Here is a 19,696-nt window from a genome sequence, read left to right as displayed (position 1 = left end):
GAGAGAGGAGGAAGCAGGCTCCCCGCTGAGCAGAGAGCCCGATGTGGGACTCGATCCCAGGACCCTGAGATCATGACCTGAGCCGAAGGCAGCAGCTTAACCCACTGAGCCACCCAGGCGCCCCTTAATGGATATGTTTAACAAGATTAGACGTGGCTGAGAATTACTGAACCCAAAAGTAGGTCAAAAGAAACTATCCTGGGATGCCTGGGTGGCTCAGTCGCTTATGCCACTGCCTTTGGCTCAGGTCATGATCCCAGGGTCCTGGGATCGAGTCCCACATTGGGCTCTCTGCTCGGCGGGGAGCCTGCTTCTCTCCCTGCCTCTGTCTGCTTGTGCGCTTGTGTCACGCACACGCGCTTGCTCTCTTTATCTGACAAATAAATAAAAATCTTAAAAAAAGAAAAGAAAAGAAACTATCCAAAATGCAGCATGGAGAGACAAAAAGACAAAAAATAAAAGAGAAAGTAAAAGGCACAGAGGATCCTATAAGAAAATATGACACAATTTCAATTAAACTTGTCTTGTAATGAAAATGAGGCAGACACATTTCAGGAGCCAATGGCCGAGAATGAACTAAACCAATGATGGATATCAGGGCAGAGATTAAAGCAGCATAATAAATTCTAAGCAATATAAAAAGAAATCCAAACTTACAATCAGAAAACCAAAAACAACAACAACAATAACAAATCCTAAATGCAGCAAGAGATACAGACTGCCTTCAATTGAGCTCCAGTTAAAATGTCTTCGTAACAGTAACAATGGAGCCCAGAAAAGCAGCATGCTATCCTATCATCAACATAACAGGGAAAAGACAAATCCTAACCTACAATTCTATACCTGGCTAAAATGTACTTTGAGCACAATTTTTAACCTAGCAAAACTTACAGCAGTACGTCTACTAACTTATGGACTCCACCTAATGAGATATAAAATAATGTACTTCCAGAAGAAGGAAAATAATACAGATGTAAGATGAGATGCAACATAAACAGCAAAGAAAATAGTGAATATAAACAAACAGTGATGCACACAACAAAATGGTGTGTCCTGTAGGTTTTATTTTTCATTGTGTATTAGAAGACTTAATGACATTAGAATCAAGGAGGTAAATAAACAAAGTATTTACATTTCTTCACCTCATTTGTGCTGACACTGCTGTCCTAGATTAGGGTGAAGATACTGACAGACTCAGTAAGTTCACACGGAATGCTATGAAACAACTTCACAGAAATTGTTTCCAACCTTTTCCTAACAAGATTATTCTTAAGGTTTAGAAAAGGTTTGTCATCTCAGCTAGTGGCATTTGAACTCTACCTATCTGTACTGGATAAATAAGAAAGCAAATAAATGAAAGCAAATAGCTCAAGTTAAAAATCTCAAGTTCTCAGCAAAATCTCAAAAATAACACTTCATAGGATACAGAGATATAAAATTTTCTTTAAAGAAAACAGGATCCAAATCAGTATAAGAACTACTTCACAGTATCATTTGTTACATGCATCACAAAAATACAGTGAAACACAAGAAAGTCAATGTATTTTTAAAAATGTTTCTCTGATCCTGAGCATGCCATTGGGTGTGGGTATCCACTGCCTCACAACCTTATATATTCTTATATATTCTGTCGAACTGAGGCTGAGAGCAGACAGACAATCCTCGGACTCCCCTTGCTCACAGGCTTCCTCAGTTTCTGCCAGAGCGAAACAGAAGGTGGGGAAGTGCCAGTTAATACCACACCCACTCCAGGGCTGCCTGCTTGCTGCCAAAGGGGCACCAATGTCAATCCTCCCCTGCCTCCAGCTCTGTCCTCTGACTTCCCTTAAAACAACTCTACACTCAAAAGGACCAGAACAGGCATTCACTAGTGCAGATGATGCAGCAGAAACGGAACACAGCCACTTAAATTTGGCAAAACCGTATCCATATAGGAACAATGGAGAATGCGTTTACTGGGCTGAAGGGTAAACTACATAGACCTGACGGGGTATCTGGCTATGTGAGAGACGATGCAGGAAGTTCCTCTAAGAATTTTCAATCAGTGCTTTTCAAACCTCTTCTGCTTTTTTCTAATTGGAGGGAAAGTGGAGAAGACAGCGGTTAAATTTTACTGGATAAGGAAGTAAAACAGAAGTCAATAAAAATAAGATAAGCCTTCATAAAATAAAGCAGTTATAAGGGAAAACGAGGGGCGCCTGAGTGGCTCAGTGGGTTAAAGCCTCTGCCTTCGGCTCGGGTCATGATCTCAGGGTCCTGGGATCGAGCCCCACAGGGATCCTCAGGGTCCCTGGGATCGAGCCTCCCCCTTTCTCTCTGCCTGCTTCTGATCTCTGTCAAATAAATAAATAAAATCTTAAAAAAAAAAGGTAATATTCTATCCATTTTATGATAAATTAAAAAAAATTTAATACAGTATATAATTTAACTACAAGACAGTAACTGTTACCATAATAAATTAAACCTAACAATAAGAAGTATATTAAACATTTCTGATAAAATCAAAGCTTTCATTTTTAACTTCTTCCTATATAAAATAAAACTTAAGGAAGAAATTGCCTTTATTCTTCAAGACTACTGGAAGCATTAAATATAATGGGTTTGGTTTTTTTTTTTTTTTTTTAAGATTTTATTTATTTACTTGACAGAAAGAAAGCAGAAACAGGGGAAGCAGCAGAGGGAGAGGGAGAAGCAGACTCTCCACTAAGCAGGGAGCCTGATGTGGGGCTCAATCCCAGGACCCTGGGATAATGACCTGAGCCACCCAGGCACCTCTGTAATGGTATTTCCTAATAACTGCAAGTTTAGAGGGTTGAACTGACTTCTGGTACAATGAAGCAAATAACTGAAATGTATGTAAGCACGGAGACATATATGTATGTATGTATTTGCTTACACATTATATACGCACAGCTGTAATTCTGCACTTTTACCTAAAATTCCACTTCTAGGAAACTACATTTACAGTATTCCTGGGAAGCTAGGAATAGTGGATGACACACAGCAGACAGGAAACCCTGAAAGAGCTCAAGTAACAGTAACATGTGAAGGTGGGAGGGAAAAAAAGATCTTTGAAAACATAAATTTTCCAGAGTCCAGGAAAAAAAAACAAACCAAACCAAGACAAAAACGAGACCCAGAACTGGAGGAGGAGGAAAAACAGCCATAGTTCAGCAGGTTTTTAAAAGGTTATAAAATGAGTTCCTGTATCTTGCTCTCAAAGCTGCAATGCTCCCTATGAGAGCCCAGCATAAGAATCAAACAGCAGAGTTCTCTGAACTGAGACTACTAAATGGGATACCTGCAGAACCAAATGGGTAGGATTAAAAAATGATAATGCCCCAGGTCCCTTAGGTCTGCCAAGAGTAGCAAAAAGCCCTACGATCACATAATAAACTACTTCGTAATAGAGGGCTCTCTGAACAACCACACTGTCAGAAATCAGGAGCTCCTACAAGCAATGCCTGCATTCAGTTCTGAGGAACAGGGCCTTCCACCTGGGCTGGAGAACAATACTCCAACTACCACAGGTGTCTAGGGCACAGGCGGCAAACTCGCAAGCTGATATTCTTTCTGATTTGTCTTTGTGTTTCCTAAAGTGCAGTAACTGTCAGTGTGTAAATTTCAGGAAAAAGTCATATACCATATGGTTTTCTAGCATGTCACAAGAAGCCAGAAGATTTGAAAACATGGGGCTTGAAGTGTTACATCACTGATTAGCTGAGTAAGCAGACAGTGGCTGCTGTGGCCAAAGCAGCACATATTCCAACTGGAACATTCCCACCCCACTTCTGACATTTACATTACTTGCCTGGCCCCAGAAGATACTTGTTTTCACAATCTCTGATCTACCCCCTCATCTGTAAATATAAACATGTATAAAATTCAGTAACAAATCTAAAAATAATTAAAAGGTACAAATAGGAAAAGACAATCTACCCTACTGCCAAATAACCAAATTATGATAGGAAACAGAAGAAAGTTTTAAAATAAGTATAAGTGTACTCCAAGAGATTTAAAAAAATGCTACATATATTAAAAATAATGTGCTGCACAGGGACCTGCACCAAAGCAAAACAGGTAAAAAAAAAAAAGTCTTCAAGAACTGATTACTGGAAAAAGCACAGAAATACAGAAAAAGGAAGAACATCAGAATGTGTAACTCCAGGATAAATAATGACTGTACAAAACATTACAATGTACTGCAGTGTTTAAAAAAAATACAGAATTTAGCTGCACAACAATGTAAAAAGTAGGAGAGAAATACATCTCTCTTCCAAGATGCCAGAACAGGCAGACAAATGATACCAGTGAATATACAAAAGACATCAAACAAAATTAACAAATTTAACATACTTACCTTGTAGAGAATACTACTCCAGGGAATATTTAATTCTTTGCAGATCACATGGAAAATTTACCAGAATTAACCCTATATGAGTATACCAAACAGGCTTCAATAAATTTCAAAGAACTGAAATAATTCATAATATGATTTCTGATAATACAACTTAGAAAAGTCCCCAAATGTTTAGAAATTAAGACAATATACTTACAATAACTTAAGAGCACAGGAAATATAGTGATTAAGATTGTAATAACTTTGTATGGTGACAGATGGTAAGTATTTATTATGGTGAGCATCTTGTAATGCATAGAACTATCAAATCAGTATATTGTATACCTGAAACTAGTATTTTCCTGTACTTCAATTAAAAATAAAAAATAAGGGGCGCCTCGGTGGCTCAGTGGGTTAAAGCCTCTGCCTTCCGCTCAGATCATGATCTCAGGGTCCTGGGACTGAGCCTCACATTAGGCTCTCTGCTCAGCGGGGGAGCCTGCTTCCTCCTCTCTCTCTGCTTGCCTCTCTGCCTACTTGTGATTTGTCTGTCAAATAAATAAATAAAATCCTTTAAAAAAATTAAATAAATAAATAAATAAATAATAAGGGGCCAAAAAAGGGGGGGGGGGGGCGCCGGATGCTCAGTCATCTGCCTTTGGCTCAAGTCATGATCCTGGGATCAAGACCCACATCAGGCTCCCTGCTCAGTTGGGAAGCCTGCTTCTCCCTCTCTCACTTCTCCTGCTTATATTTCCTCTCCTGCTATCTCTCTGTCAAATAAATAAATAAAATATTTTAAAATAAAAGAAATTGTGACACACACACACACGAATATCATTCAGCCTTAAAAAAGGAAATTCTGGTGGCGCCTGGGTGGCTCAGTGGGTTAAAGCCTCTGCCTTCGGCTCAGGTCATGATCCCAGGGTCCTGGGATCGAGCCCCGCATCGGGCTCTCTGCTCAGCAGGGAGCCTGCTTCCTCCTCTCTCTCTGCCTGCCTCTCTGCCTACTTGTGATCTCTGTCTGTCAAATAAATAAAAAAAATCTTTTAAAAAAAATCAATATAATTGACCACATTACTCAAATAATGGAAAAATCTAGTTGTTATCTGGTTGTATGCAGAAAATTCATTTGATAAAATTTAATACCTATTTAGGATAACTGTAAGCAAAACAGGAAGAAGGGAACTTCCTTTCTCTGAAAAAGAGTATCAGCAAAATAACAAATATAGCAAATAACAGAGCAAATAACATACTTAGTGGTGAATTTAAAATTTCAGATCACTTTCCACCAGAGGTCATCTATGAGATAAGGATGCCTACAGTGACTGCTTCTAGTCAACATTGTACTGGATGTCACAGCAGTGCAATAAGAAAAATAAAAAAGGACTGGAAGGAGCTAAAAACTGTCATTCACAAAATATATGAATGTGTATGTAAAAACCTGTTGATGAATATTTAGGATTAGTAACTGAATTTATCAAAATCACTAGACACAGGGTAAAAACACAACTTGTTTTGTGTACCAGAATAGAAAATTAAATCTTACCTATCCCCATGAATACCCTGGCCGGCTAAGCACCAAGCATTCAGGGGCTGACTGGGGACCTGCCTCCAGTCTTGGCACCCTGGCTGTGTAACAGCCCCAAGCCCTGGAATGCGAACTAAGACCTAGTTAGAAAAGCAGCAGTGGGATAGGGATGACTGTAAGCAGGGCTAAAGTCCGTATTTCCAATGGGAATGGCAGCCATCTGCCTCATTTAACCTAGCAGTTAGAGCCACCATTTTTTTTTTTAAAGATTTTATTTATTTATTTATTTGACAGACGGAGATCACAAGCAGGCAGAGAGGCAGGCAGAGAGAGGAGGAAGCAGGCTCCCCGCCGAGCAGATTGCCCGATGCGGGGGCTCAATCCCAGGACCCCAAGACCATGACATGAGCCGAAGGGAGTGGCTTAACCCACTGAGCCACCCAGGCGCCCCGCTACCATTTTTTTAATTGCATCTCATTAACAGCCTTTTTTATTTCACTTTGACTAAATGTTAGTTCTTTCATTTCTCCAGAGAGGGATTCTCTAGTGTCTTCTAGGCTTTTTTCGAGCCAGCTAGTATCTCTATAATCATTATTCCACACTCTAGTTCTGACATCTTACTTATATCCATACTGATTAGGTCTCTGGCTGTCAGTACCGTCTCTTTTTCTTTTTTGAGGTGAGCTTTTCCGTCTTGTCATTCTTGCAGAAAGTGATCACTTTTCTATTTGTAGAACTGGAGCAATTCTTTTCTTAGATCTCAGGATGAGTTCACAGGTATTCAGAATGATCTGACAGCAATCTAGCAGAATTCCTGGGACCAGACAAAACTAAGGTCTCCCACTTCTCTGCCATCTTGGAACGTCTCCAATTCTATACTACTTCAAACAGACCACTTCTACTGAGTGCTAGGACGCAGAGAGTCAGACTGGACAACATATTAATATGCAAGTACTGTTCTGTATCTCCAAATCCTTATCAGGCTGCTTTTCTCACCTGAAGGAAACAGGACAGAGTGCTGTCCACTAGTTATAGCACAGAAAAAACCCACACATGAACCAGCATTCTAATAGTTACACCAAAGTGGATGGTAGATGCAGGATGCCAAGAACTACTTATATGACAATAGTAAACCCCAACATAAAAGAAGAGGATAAATGAACTCCTGCTGTAATGAAATAAACCCTAATTTTATCCTTTCCTCATCAAACAACCTAACATTATCAGTTCTCTGTCCAACCAGAAAAGGCAGAAAGTAGAGGGGATATGCCAGAGATAATCTTTTTTCTTTAAAATATGGGACTCTTCCCATATTTTAGGAAGGAACCACCCCCGCCAGAACAGAAACAGAGGTAGCAAACTCTAGTGTAAAGGCTAAGTGTGATAGTACAGAAAAGGACATTTAGCTTAATTTAGCAACACCAAGAGCTCAGAAAAAAAGAGAAAGAACCCACCTATTAACTGAGCAACACTTCTTCTATGACAATATAGTGTGTCAGAGTGATGCCAGCAACCCTGTACTCCTCACACGTTTACTTTAACCAAATCTTTGCAAGCAGCAAAACTGCAAGGAGGAAACAAAGCAGCACTTTAGCTGGTTTCTAAGGCTGCATTCGAGGGTCTGATGAGGACAAAGAACCCCTAGGAAAATTATCTGCATTGGGCAGTAGGAAGAAAGGCACATCACTCTTTGGGTGTATACGAAAATTAATTAATTAATTAAAACTAAAAGAGATCTGACAATCTGGTCTAGGGCCAAAAAGGTCCCCAAAGATTTTAACTGTCTGGAAAGTGGTTTTAGAATTTCTAACAAGGCCTCAAAAACATTAAGTTGTTCTTCACTTCACTTTGAATTCTTACCAGAGCATGATTATAGGATTAACTCCATATTGAGAAACCTGCTGAACCATTATAGGAGATTTCTGGTTGCCTTAAAAAAATACTATTTAAACGCTTAACAGGACACCTGGGTGGCTCAGTGGGTTAAGCCTCTGCCTTCGGCTCAGGTCATGTTCACAGGGTCCTGGGATCGAGGCCCGCACTGGGCTCTCTGCTCAGCAAGGAGCCTGTTTCCCTCTCTCTCTCTGCCTGCCTGTGATCTCCTTCTCTCTGTCAAATTAAAAAATAAATAAATAAAAATAAATGAATAAATAAATAAATAAATAAAGGGACGCTTCACACGTAAGCGGGGGTAGGGGTGTGAGGGGAATAGACACGGGAGACGGACATGGGCAGAGTCCGAGAGCTAAGACCAAAAATTAAATAACTTATTTCCTTACAATAAGTAGCCTGGTATGTCTATATGTATACTGAAAATACATCTCAAAGAAATCCCTCAAGAACACACATGTGAGCCTACAATGCATATTCCTATTATTCAAAGAAAATATCTCCTCAGCACTTAGTGTGTCAATAGGCAGTCCAAACAGTCGTGAGCACAGCAGGCTCATGAACTTAAAATGGGGACCACTTACCCCACTAACTAATAACCAGGTATCTTCTGTAGTAAAGCATTAGGAAGGAAAAGGTAGTGTAATGAGAAAGAATAAAAGATTTAAAAACACAGGCAATCTTTTGACTATTCCATTCAAGCTGTCATTTTAATTAATCAAATTTCATTTTAAATGCACCAGAAGAATAAAAATAGCGAAGTCTAATGTGAGGCTAACAGCCTCTTTAAAGTACCCTATTTTCTAAAGCTAATTTTGGAACAAAGTTCATCTGTATCCAAAGGGATTCTCTGGCATGGCAACATGGTGATTGGGAAGAGTTAACCACCAATGATTTTTAAAGAACAGTTTAAGACAACTGAAATATAAGGCCAATTAAAAAGTATCTTTTTCTTCAATTTAAAAAAATCTTTAGTATAATTGTTAGTGATTGGGGTGTGCCCGGGTGGCTCAGTCGAGTAAGTGTCTGACTCTTGATTTTGGCTCAGGTTGTGATCTCAAGGTCCTGAAATTGAGCCCTGTCTGGGGCTCTGTCCTCAGCATGGAATTTGCTTAGAATTCTCTCTTTCCCTCTGCTCCTCCACCTGCTCGTGTATGCATGTACAGATGCCCTTTCTCATTCAAATAAATAAAATCTTTTAAAAAACAAAATAAAATAGTAATTAAGCACTCAAAATCTACATGCCAATCCTTTCTTACACATCTCCCTTCCTCTAACCACAACATATATCAAACATCGAGGTTCTTGCTAAGAAATTCAGTGCAGCCTCAGCAAAAAGTGGCTATAGGTAAGTCAGCTACCAAATATGGAAATCTAAACATTCTTAACAATGATCACTCTCACTGTTACAAGGTACTTACCAATCTATTTACTATGTTCTTGGTCAAAGGCCATTACATCCACACAAAGTAAGTTACAAAGTTCAACAAAACTTTGCAATAACTTCCCCTAGTGCATATTCCTAAATACCTACAGTTCACTCACAGCACTTCCAAGATTCTGGGTCAGTGGGAGGACCCTGCTACCCAAGAACACTTAAAGTGCAGCCCAGGCGTTTTGCTGCTCAGGTAGTTCACAGTCTGTGTACACAGTGGAAACAACCCAGTGGAAGAAGCTGTTTCAAATCGCTATCAAGAGAGTCTCTCAAACACATACCTAAACATTTGGCCCTAGAGATACATGCTTAAGAACCTATGTTTTGCTTTCATAAACAAGGACCTGTTCAGCAATACTTACAGTTAACATTGGAGTTGTCAACAAGCCCCACGCAAAGAATTCCAGGAAGATGACAATAGCAGCATGGTATACACTTGGTCTGCCAAAGCCTTGTAGCTAAAAAAGGAAGAAAGTTATTATGAAAAATAGTAGCGAGATAAAAGAAATCCATTTTGCTAAAATGGTATCTAACACACAAAATAAATGCTGTATAAAATAAACTTAGGACATTGTCAAGATTAGGCCCCCCCTTGCTACCACTTGGTAGTAACTGGAAGTGATGTTTACAGAAGACTATAAACCCCTCACTATTCCTATGTTTATATTTTTAAGTCTTTAAAAGGTAGAAGTAAATCTGTATCATTTCACTGGAATCTAATCATAAGGAAATGATCAGACAAATCCAGACTGTGGGATGTTCTATAACATAACAGGCGTGGAATCTCCTTAAAAATGTCAATGCCATAAAAGATGAAAGTAAAGGTCAGGAGACTCATACATATTGAAGGAGGCAGGAGTCACAACAACAAGATGGGGGATCCTGGACTGGATCCTGGAGGAGAAGGGAAAAAAGGATAAAATATGAATATGGACTTTATATTAGATAATCACATGGGTGTTCTTGATGTCTGCAACTTACTGTCAAATGGTTTGGCTGAAAACACAAAAACAAACCAAGCCAACAACAAAAAAACAAAAACAAACATATTTCCTAAAGCAAATGTCAAAAATGTTAACTGCTGAATTTAGATGAAGGGAATATAATTTTACTTTTAATTTTTTATAGTTTTGAAAAATTCCAAAGAGCCAAGAACAAATGTTATTAAAAATACAAACTTGTAAACTTCTAAATTTTCACAATGTCCGATGAAAAGTACTTTAAAATGCCATTAGATGAGGCAAAAACAGAAAGCATTTTACAAAATTTATTTTTTTAATGGTTTTATGTTTTATTTTTTTTTCATTTTACAAAATTTAAAAGAGAAAATATTTAAGCATCTAACAATTCAACCCCTCCAAAACAAAAGGCCATGTACATAACCTTCAAAAAGCACGCGTTTTCCGTGGTCCTTTACCAACAGAATAGGGAACAGAAATGGCAGTAACTAATCAGCCTCTGCCTCTGATGAAGCCTTCTGAGACCCTCCGCATGAAGTCGTTCCAGCTGCTAGAGATAGAAACTTGGCCTTCACCCTTGGCTCTCCCCGCATTGCCCTCTATCTAATCCTTTACCATCTCTTTCCCAGGTTACAGAGTAGCTTTCCACCCCTGCCCTTTCACCCACTGCACAGCAGGGGCAGTGCCTCCATTTAAACGTAAATCAGATCCTGGCAACTCCTCTGCTCTGCCCTCTTAGACTTCCAGGGCATTCAGCCCCACATCCCACTTGTCCAACAAGGTCCCACACCTCCCTATCCCCTTGTTATGCTCTGTTTTCTAGAGGATTTCCAACAAACTTTATGATTCATTTTTGTCTACTGCCCATGGAATGGTAATTTAAATGCTAGGAAGGAAAGGATTTTTGTCTTTGTTCAATGATGTATCCAAATAGCCCTCCTTTTACCCCGCTATAGTAATAAGCACTCAACAAAATATAGGAGATGGCAGAAGGATCTCTTCTTCAGAGACTAGTATCTTTTCTCTGAGCCTTTAAACAGCAAAACCCAAAATGCGGAAAAATTTTTTAAGCAGATGTTCCAGTTTCTTCAACAAGGAAATGGTATGGGCAAAGAAAAAAAGAAAAAGGAGGGAGAATGATGTTAGTATACAGATTAAAAGAAATTTAAGAAATATTAACCAAAAGCAATACTGTGTGACTCTGGGGTTGACTCAAACTACCTGGAAAAAAGACAATTCTGAGACAATCATGGATATTTGAAAATGGACTGGGTATTAGCTGATACTAAAGAATTATACTCTTTGTAATAATGGCTTTGAAGTAAGGTGTGTTTTTAAAAGATCCTTATCTCTTAGAGATACACAGTAATGTATTTGTGAAATGAGAGTATGTTTGGAATCTGTTTTAAAAATCTACAGAAAAAAGATGTAGAAGTGGTAGCAAAAAATGATTTTTAAAAAGTAAATGAGCCTATATGCATTAACTAATAATTCTCAGCTGTCTGGGTAAAAATTCTGATAGTCACCAACCACACACTATAAAAAACAATCGCTTCTGTACACTGGGCGAGAATGTCAATTGCTTTTGAATCATTCATTTTATTTATTAAGCATCATGCATATAAGAATCTCACGAAACTCTGAAAATGCACACAACAGGAAGCCAAAGAAAGCAGCTCTATTTCTCATTGCAGCTTCCACGGTTTGGTGCTTTTTCCTAGGCAATGAAGCTCTATTTATGGAGACCACTGGGATAGAGATCCATGTGATGGCAATGCTGATTCAACATAAGAACAGACACACGCTTTAAACTGTGTGATATATTTTTAGGATATTATGCTATTTTAACACCCTGCAAAAAACCAGACAACGCTACCTTTTTGTTTACATATTATATGCTTAGATGTATCGATTAGAAATTGTCTAACAGGGCGCCTGGGTGGCTCAGTGGGTTAAGCCGCTGCCTTTGGCTCAGGTCATGATCTCAGGGTCCTGGGATCGAGTCCCACATCGGGCTCTCTGCTCAGCAGGGAGCCTGCTTCCTCCTCTCTCTCTCTGCTTTCCTCTCTGCCTACTTGTGATTTCTGTCTGTCAAATAAATAAAAATCTTAAAAAAAAAAAAAAAAAGAAATTGTCTAACAAACACCTCTTCTAAAATAAAAACACGTTCTTATTCTCACCTCTACCTAAATTACTTTAATTGAACTATCAACTATTACTAGTCAATACCTGTGATACATAAAAGAAATGTACTATGATAGGCAGGCAGGCCTTGGTATGGTGTGGGCAACTAGACATAAGAAGGTAACAAAAGGGCCCCTGGGTGGCTCAGTGGGTTGGGCCACTGCCTTCGGCTCAGGTCATGATCTCAGGGTCCTGGGATCGAGTCCTGCATCGGGCTCTCTGCTCAGCGGGGAGCCTGCTTCCTCCTCTCTCTCTCTGCCTGCCTCTCTGCCTACTTGTGATCTCTCTGTCAAATAAATAAATAAAATCTTTATAAAAAAAAAAAAAAAGAAGAAGGTAACAAAAATAAATCTGCCGTCCATCCAATTCTTCTCAAGCTCTTGGTGGCCAGTATGCTGATGAAAAAAAGTATCACAACTTTCTCACTTAAACTATCTGAGGTAATAAGAAAAACTTTAACAAATTTCCAGTTGAGCCTGATCTAGTGTAGCCTCTCTGGATTAGTTCAATGGCTTGTCTCTCCATTTGCCCTTTTATAAATCAGTACGGAACAGGTTGAGATGTTTAGAAGATAAGTATGTGGTGATGTCTTTATTCATTCCTACTACCATCTCTCCCACAGATGACTGCAATGGCCTCTTCACTCTACCTTGATTTCTCTACCCTGCCTTCTCCAAATCTTTCTGTATACCACAGAGTGACCATTCTAAAATACCTATGTCAACATATGACACCTGCAGAAGACTACAAAAACTGAGCTACAAATTCTGAATTTCTGTGCACATAATAATCTTTTTGCAATATGACTGTGCTATCTATGCCATAATAAGGTGGAGTCTATTTCTCCACTTCCCTCGATCTGGGCTGGCTTAACAACAAACCAACAGATGTCAGGTGAAGTGACAATATGGACTCCATAGGCCTTCAAGACCACATGGAAATGCCCTACAGGCACAAGAGGAGGAAAGCATATGAAGTCCTCCCTATTGAGGCCACCTGGACCAACCAGCGTGAACAGCCATTACCAGCTGCCTGGCAGAGGAACAAGGCTAAGATCACCCAAATCCATCAAGCCTAAAGATGACTATGGAAGCATGAGTGACTCCACACAAATCCAGTGAAGAACCCCAAGCTGACCTTAGCCCAAAGAATTGTCATAAATGGTTGGTGTTTTAAAGTCACTAAATTTGGGGGTAGTTTCTTATGTAGCAATCATTAAGTGATACAACCTCCTCCCCTTTGCCCTCATGATTAAGTTTAAACTAAACTTTCTTGAGATCCCTTTGGTAATTCTCCAGTCTCATCCCTCAGTCCACACATAACTGAAAATCAATAAAGGGAAACTGTTCTAAAATGGAGCCAGAAGGTCCTCAGTGAGAACTGATGATTTTCCTAACATACTGAAGTTAGCTTGAAGGTGAATAAAAAACATGGTCCCCAGCACTTTGTGTAAAGACTGTACACTACACATAATGGGAAATAATAAGCACGGGGTATTTTTTTTTCTTAATTTGAGGAATTAACATTGTGTTGCTTAAGAAGGAAAACAACATCTAGACTCAGACCTGTTAAATAAGCCTATCATAATTCTCTCCCAAAGAGAAGTGAGTAGGGGTTTAACATCACTCTGGCTATTCAGAAGTTTATGACTAGTTATCAAAAAAAGACACTGTGCAAAACAAGTATTCCCTGGGATTTCACTCAAAGTAGAACAGAGCAACAACCAAAGATTCACTGAACACATATTCCTAAAAGTCAGCTCAAGAGCCTGAATACAAAAAAGCAAAATATCAAATTTATGAAAGCCAGTATTAAAGGAATACATAACTGCACTTAGCATTTCTCTTCCACCTAATGTTTTAAAAGCAGGAGACAAATCTCTTTTTGCGTTATTTTATATGGAATATATATACTTAAGAAATTACAACTGTTACACTAATATATGAACATTGTATACCTAAGGCAATATACATGTTCTAATTTTCATAGGTATTCACAATGTTAGAAATCTGTCATATTTTTATGCATGTACATTCATAGGTAAAAACATACTTTTTCATAACTGGTAATACAATACACATGTTGCCTTTTTTTACCTTTATCTATTTCCATGTCACTGCATGCAAATCTTCATTCTTTATAATAGCTACACAATATTCCACTGTACAGAGGTACCATAATTTTAACCATTCCACTACTGATGTTTACTAGAGTTTTTCCACTTTTAATATTGCTGCAATTAATAATTTGATAATTATTTTTATTTTTAAATGATTTATTTTTTAAAAAGATTTATTTTAGAGAGAGAATGTGCAAGGGGGGGGGGCGGAGGGAGAAAGACCCTGATGACCTGAGCCAAAACTAAGACTCAGACGTTCAACCAACTGAGTCACCCACTCTATTTTTTTAAACAATTTAAAACCCCAGAAAAGTTACAAAACCAGTACAGGGTTCCAGTATATCCTTCACCAAACTTCCCCGAATACTAATGTCTTAGATAACTACTGTACAATTATCCAAATCTAAACATTAACATTGCTATTCTACTTTAAGCTAATTTATATGTTATTTGAATGTCACCATTTTTCTCACTCATCTTTTCTTTTTCCTGGTTTAGGATCTAATCCAGGATTTAGCACTGCATTTTGTTCTCATGTTTCCTTGGGTTTTTCCAACCTGAGCTGGCTACTAAGACTTTTATTTTTTACTTTCATGATCCTGACACTTTTGAGGACCACTGGTATACTCTTTACCAGTTATTGTGTAGAATGCCCTCCCATTTGAATTTGTTTAATGTTCTCATGATTAGAGTGATGATATGAATTTTTAATTTTTTTCTTGAGCTATAAATCACATTCCATTAAATTAGCCATTTCCAAGCATACAGTGTTTATTAGTATATTCACAAGGTTGTAAAATTACCACCACTATCTAATTCTGGAATATTTTCATTACCCCAAAAAGAAACCTCATATCTATGAACAGTCACGCCCCAATCTCCCCTCACCCCATTTCCTAGCAATGACTAACATACTTTCTGTCTCTATGGATTTGCCTATTCTAGAACCATATATAAATGGAATCATCCAGTATGTGGCTTACGTTGCTTTGCTTCATCCATTTAGCATGTTTTTAAGAATCATCCATGTTCATCATTCAATTTTATGGCCAAGTAATATTCCATTATTTGGATATACTGCTTTCTTTTTTATTCAACTGTAATCAAATTATAATTAAAATTCAACCAACTGGGGCGCCTGGGTGGCTCAGTGGGTTAAGCCGCTGCCTTCGGCTCGGGTCGTGGTCTCAGGGTCCTGGGATCAAGTCCCACATCGGGCTCTCTGCTCAGCAGGGGGTCTGCTTCCCTTCCTCTCTCTCTGCCTGCCTCTCTGCCTACTTGTGATTTCTCTCTGTCAAATAAATAAATAAAATCTTAAATAAATAAATAAAATAAAATTCAATGAACTGTAATAAAAAAGCTGTACAGGGGCACCTGGAGGGTTCAGTAGATTAAACATTAGATTCTTGGTTTTAGCTCCAGTCATGATCTCAGGGTAGTGAAACTGAGCCCCACATACAGCTCCATAATCAGCACAGAGGCCGCTTGAGATTCTCTCTCTCCCTCTGCCTCTCAGCCTGCTCATGCACACTCTCTAAATAAATAAAATCTTTAAAAAAAAAAAAAAAAAGCTGTACAAACTGTGAGGGAAAAAACTACTTCAACTTACTATGTCAGCTAATCAGCTAACAGCTCTAACATTTAAAATATTTCTAGAAAAATCGAGAAGACTAACAACCCAACAAAAAGATGGGTAAGAGATATTAACAGTTCATAGAACAGCCCTTCAACAACTTTATCCACAAGAAAAATGCAAAATCAAGCCATACTCATCTAATTCCTCACTACTAGAACGTTGAAAATTTCAGAAGTTTGACAATATGATCTTACACTGCTAAAGGGATGAGAAATGGAACAATGTGGCAATATTTAGCCAAATTACTTATTTATTTATCCTCTGAAGCAATAACCCCACTGTAGTGATTTCTCACACAGACAATATGGCAAAAATATGAAGTGTCGGGCGCCTGGGTGGCTCAGTGGGTTAAGCCGCTGCCTTCGGCTCAGGTCATGATCTCAGGGTCCTGGGATCAAGTCCCGCATCGGGCTCTCTGCTCAGCAGGGAGCCTGCTTCCTCCTCTCTCTCTCTGCCTGCCTCTCTGCCTACTTGTGATCTCTCTCTGTCAAATAAATAAATAAAATCTTCAAAAATAAATAAATAAATATGAAGTGTCATGTGCACTAGGCTATGGGAACACTACTGCTGCCAAACAAATAAAACACCAAAAAAGCAAGGTATAGAATAATGTGCAATGTTAGTACCTTTTTCACGTGAGAGAGGGCTGAAGAGTATGAATACGTTTGCACACACATTTATTTGAGTAAACAAAACACAAGATGTCAAGAAAAATAAGCATCCAAGCAATTACATACAGGAAGGAGAAAAGGGAATGAAAGTGACAGGATGGAAGCTAGATTTCTTATGTTGGTTCATACATTTAACTTTGGAACCAGGGAACTGCTTCAGCTAATTCTAAAACAAAATCAAATCCAAATTAAATACATCAACCTACCCATGTATCAAGACTTGTGGTTTAGTTGCTTTAAAACATAGAATTTGAATGAATATTCTTAGAAGCTAATCCTAAGGGTAAAAAGAAAATGAAATTTTAAACTATTTTAAGTAATCATGTTGGTAGTAATAACACTTTTTATTTTTTGAAACTTTCAAGTGTAAGTAGAATATAATAAGTTACCAAGCTATTGTCACTAGGGAACGAGATTTTCATTGTAAGAGAAAAGATAAAATATTAAATCAAAATAGTAAAAATCTGAAATTCTAAATTTGGTTTAAAAAAATATACACATTATGATCTGCATTACCTTAATGAAAAAGTTAGAATTTTCTAGTTTGAGCCACTGGAAAGACCTAGAAAAAAAATGAGCAACCCTACAGGAGTGAATACCACCCCACCCAGGGCCCAAGATTGTGGTCTTCAAATATCATTTCCCACTTAAAAAAAAATGGGACTTTTTGGACAAATAGCTAATTCCAGATTTGGGGTAAAAAATACAATTGAGGGGCGCCTGGGTGGCTCAGTGGGTTAGGCCGCTGCCTCCGGCTCAGGTCATGATCTCAGGGTCCTGGGATCGAGTCCCGCATCGGGCTCTCTGCTCAGCAGGGAGCCTGCTTCCCTTCCCCTCTCTCTGCCTGCCTCTCGCCTACTTGTGATCTCTCTCTGTCAAATAAATAAATAAAATCTTAAAAAAAAATACAATTGACTCTGGAACTTACATTGCCAAAAGCGAAGATGTTATTGAAGACTACAGTCATACTGAAAGGATTCAGGAGCCAACCTGAAGTTAACTCCCACTGGGCAAAGACTGAGTAAACAGAGTAAAGTCTGCCATTGATTAAAACATTATTATATGTGTTCAAATTTCCAAGTCCAGAGATCTTTGGAGGATGCCAGAAAACTAAGCCATTATTCTGAGAACTGCTAAATACGAAGGAGAGGGAAAAAGAAAGCATTTTAGCATAACCAAATATTTGACTAAGAAAAGTTCTGTTTAGTTTTTTTTTTTTTAATTTGATAATAGGGCACCTGGGTGGCTCGGTGGGTTAAAGCCTCTGCCTTCAGCTAAGGTCATGATCCCAGAGTCCTGGGATAGAGCCCTGCATCAGGCTCTCTGCTCAGCAGGGAGCCTGCTTCATCACTCCCACCTGCCTCTCTGCCTACTTGTCATCTGTCAAAAAAAAAAATTTTTTTTGATAATGAATGATAGAATGATTAACTTAAAATCCTGCCACTTTGTAATCTAATATAGTCCATCTAGGCAACAACCATTAATAGCTGTTAAAACCATGACGTAAAAGGTGATGAGGCACTTTATAAGGGAATAATCAAGCTGATAAGACTTGAAACCCGATCAATTAAATCATAGAGTCAAAGGTTATTTGATGTATGATGCAACACACGAGAAACAGACCACTTATAAAGTATTCTTGCCAAAATGAAACAAACACAAAGCTTGGATTCAATTTAGCTGGTATGTGAGGACCAGTTTAATGAAAACGCAGGTAAAATAAGATTGGTCTTGTGTGTTTTTAACTATTGAAGTAGGGTGATGAATATGGGGGAGTATTCATAACAAAACAGAAGAAAACTAAAAAGCTTCAAAGAGGTTGCCAAAAAAAAAGTTTAAAGAGTCACCTACAGGGGCGCCTGGGTGGTTCAGGTGGTTGAGCAACTGCCTTAGGCTAAGGTCATGATCCCAAAATCCTGGGATCAAGTCCCACATCGCATTGGGGTTCCAGCTCCGTGGGGAGTCAGCTTCCCCTTCTGACATTCTCCCCTCTCATGCTCTCTCTCTCAAATAAATAAATAAAACCTTTATTTTTTTTTTTAAGATTTTTATTTATTTGACAGAGAGAAATCACAAGTAGGCAGAGAGAGAGAGAGAGAGAGGAGGAAGCAGACTCCCTGCCAAGCAGAGAGCCCGATGGGGGACTCGATCCCAGGACCCTAAGATCATGACCTGAGCCGAAGGCAGAAGCTTAACCCACTGAGCCACCCAGGCACCCAATAAATACAATCTTTAAAAGAAAAAAAAAAAAAAAAGAGTAACCTATAGTATCAGTAACAATGTTTGAGAATAAAATAAAATGCAATACAATATCTGAATCTCCCCATATTCTAAGACTACATACTTTTTGCTAATTAGACTTAATGGTTATATCATTTTCTTTTGCATTTCTGTGATTACAAGTGAAAAAGAACTTCCTGTGTTTTTTTTGTTGACTTACAGGACTTCTTTATAGCCAATATCAAAGATATTTATATTATGTAACAAATCATTCATGCTCCCTCACCCACTGGCACTCATACCCTTTAAAAATAAAAGGCACAGAGCACCTGGGTGGCTCAGTGGGTTAAAGCCTCTGCCTTCCGCTCAGGTCATGTTGAGCCCCATGTCAGGCTCTCTGCTCAGCAGGGAGCCTGCTTTCTCCTCTCTCTCTCTCTCTCTCTCTGCCTGCCTCTCTGCCTGCTTGTGATCTCTGTCTGTCAAATAAATAAATAAAAATCTTTAAAAAAAAAAGGCACAAATATACAATTCAATAATAATAATTGGAGACTTCCATACCCACTTCTAATAATGAATAGAACAATTAGAAGATCAACAAGGAAGTAAAATAGGCTATTTTAGTAATACTACACTAACTAGACCTAACATTTACTGAACACTCCACCCAACTACAGCAGCATACTCTTCTCATATGTACACAGAAATACCATAA

General features: G+C 38.5%; 1 protein-coding gene across 4 annotated transcripts in view; it reads right to left on the bottom strand.

Moving 5' to 3' along the window:
* The window catches only part of MFSD14B (major facilitator superfamily domain containing 14B), a 78,036-nt gene that overhangs the window by 35,452 nt on the left and 22,888 nt on the right, over positions 1-19,696 (bottom strand). For all 4 annotated transcript variants that reach the window (XM_032308880.1, XM_032308882.1, XM_032308881.1 and 1 more), the window contains exon 2: positions 9,558-9,653. In XM_032308880.1, coding sequence (XP_032164771.1) covers positions 9,558-9,653 — 96 coding nt within the window. The remainder of the gene's footprint in view (positions 1-9,557; positions 9,654-19,696) is intronic.

Source organism: Mustela erminea, chromosome 12, assembly GCF_009829155.1.
Source record: "Mustela erminea isolate mMusErm1 chromosome 12, mMusErm1.Pri, whole genome shotgun sequence".
Classification (NCBI taxonomy): domain Eukaryota; kingdom Metazoa; phylum Chordata; class Mammalia; order Carnivora; family Mustelidae; genus Mustela; species Mustela erminea.
The sequence above is the reverse complement of the archived record's forward strand: the minus strand, read 5'-3'. Positions and strand labels throughout refer to the sequence as shown.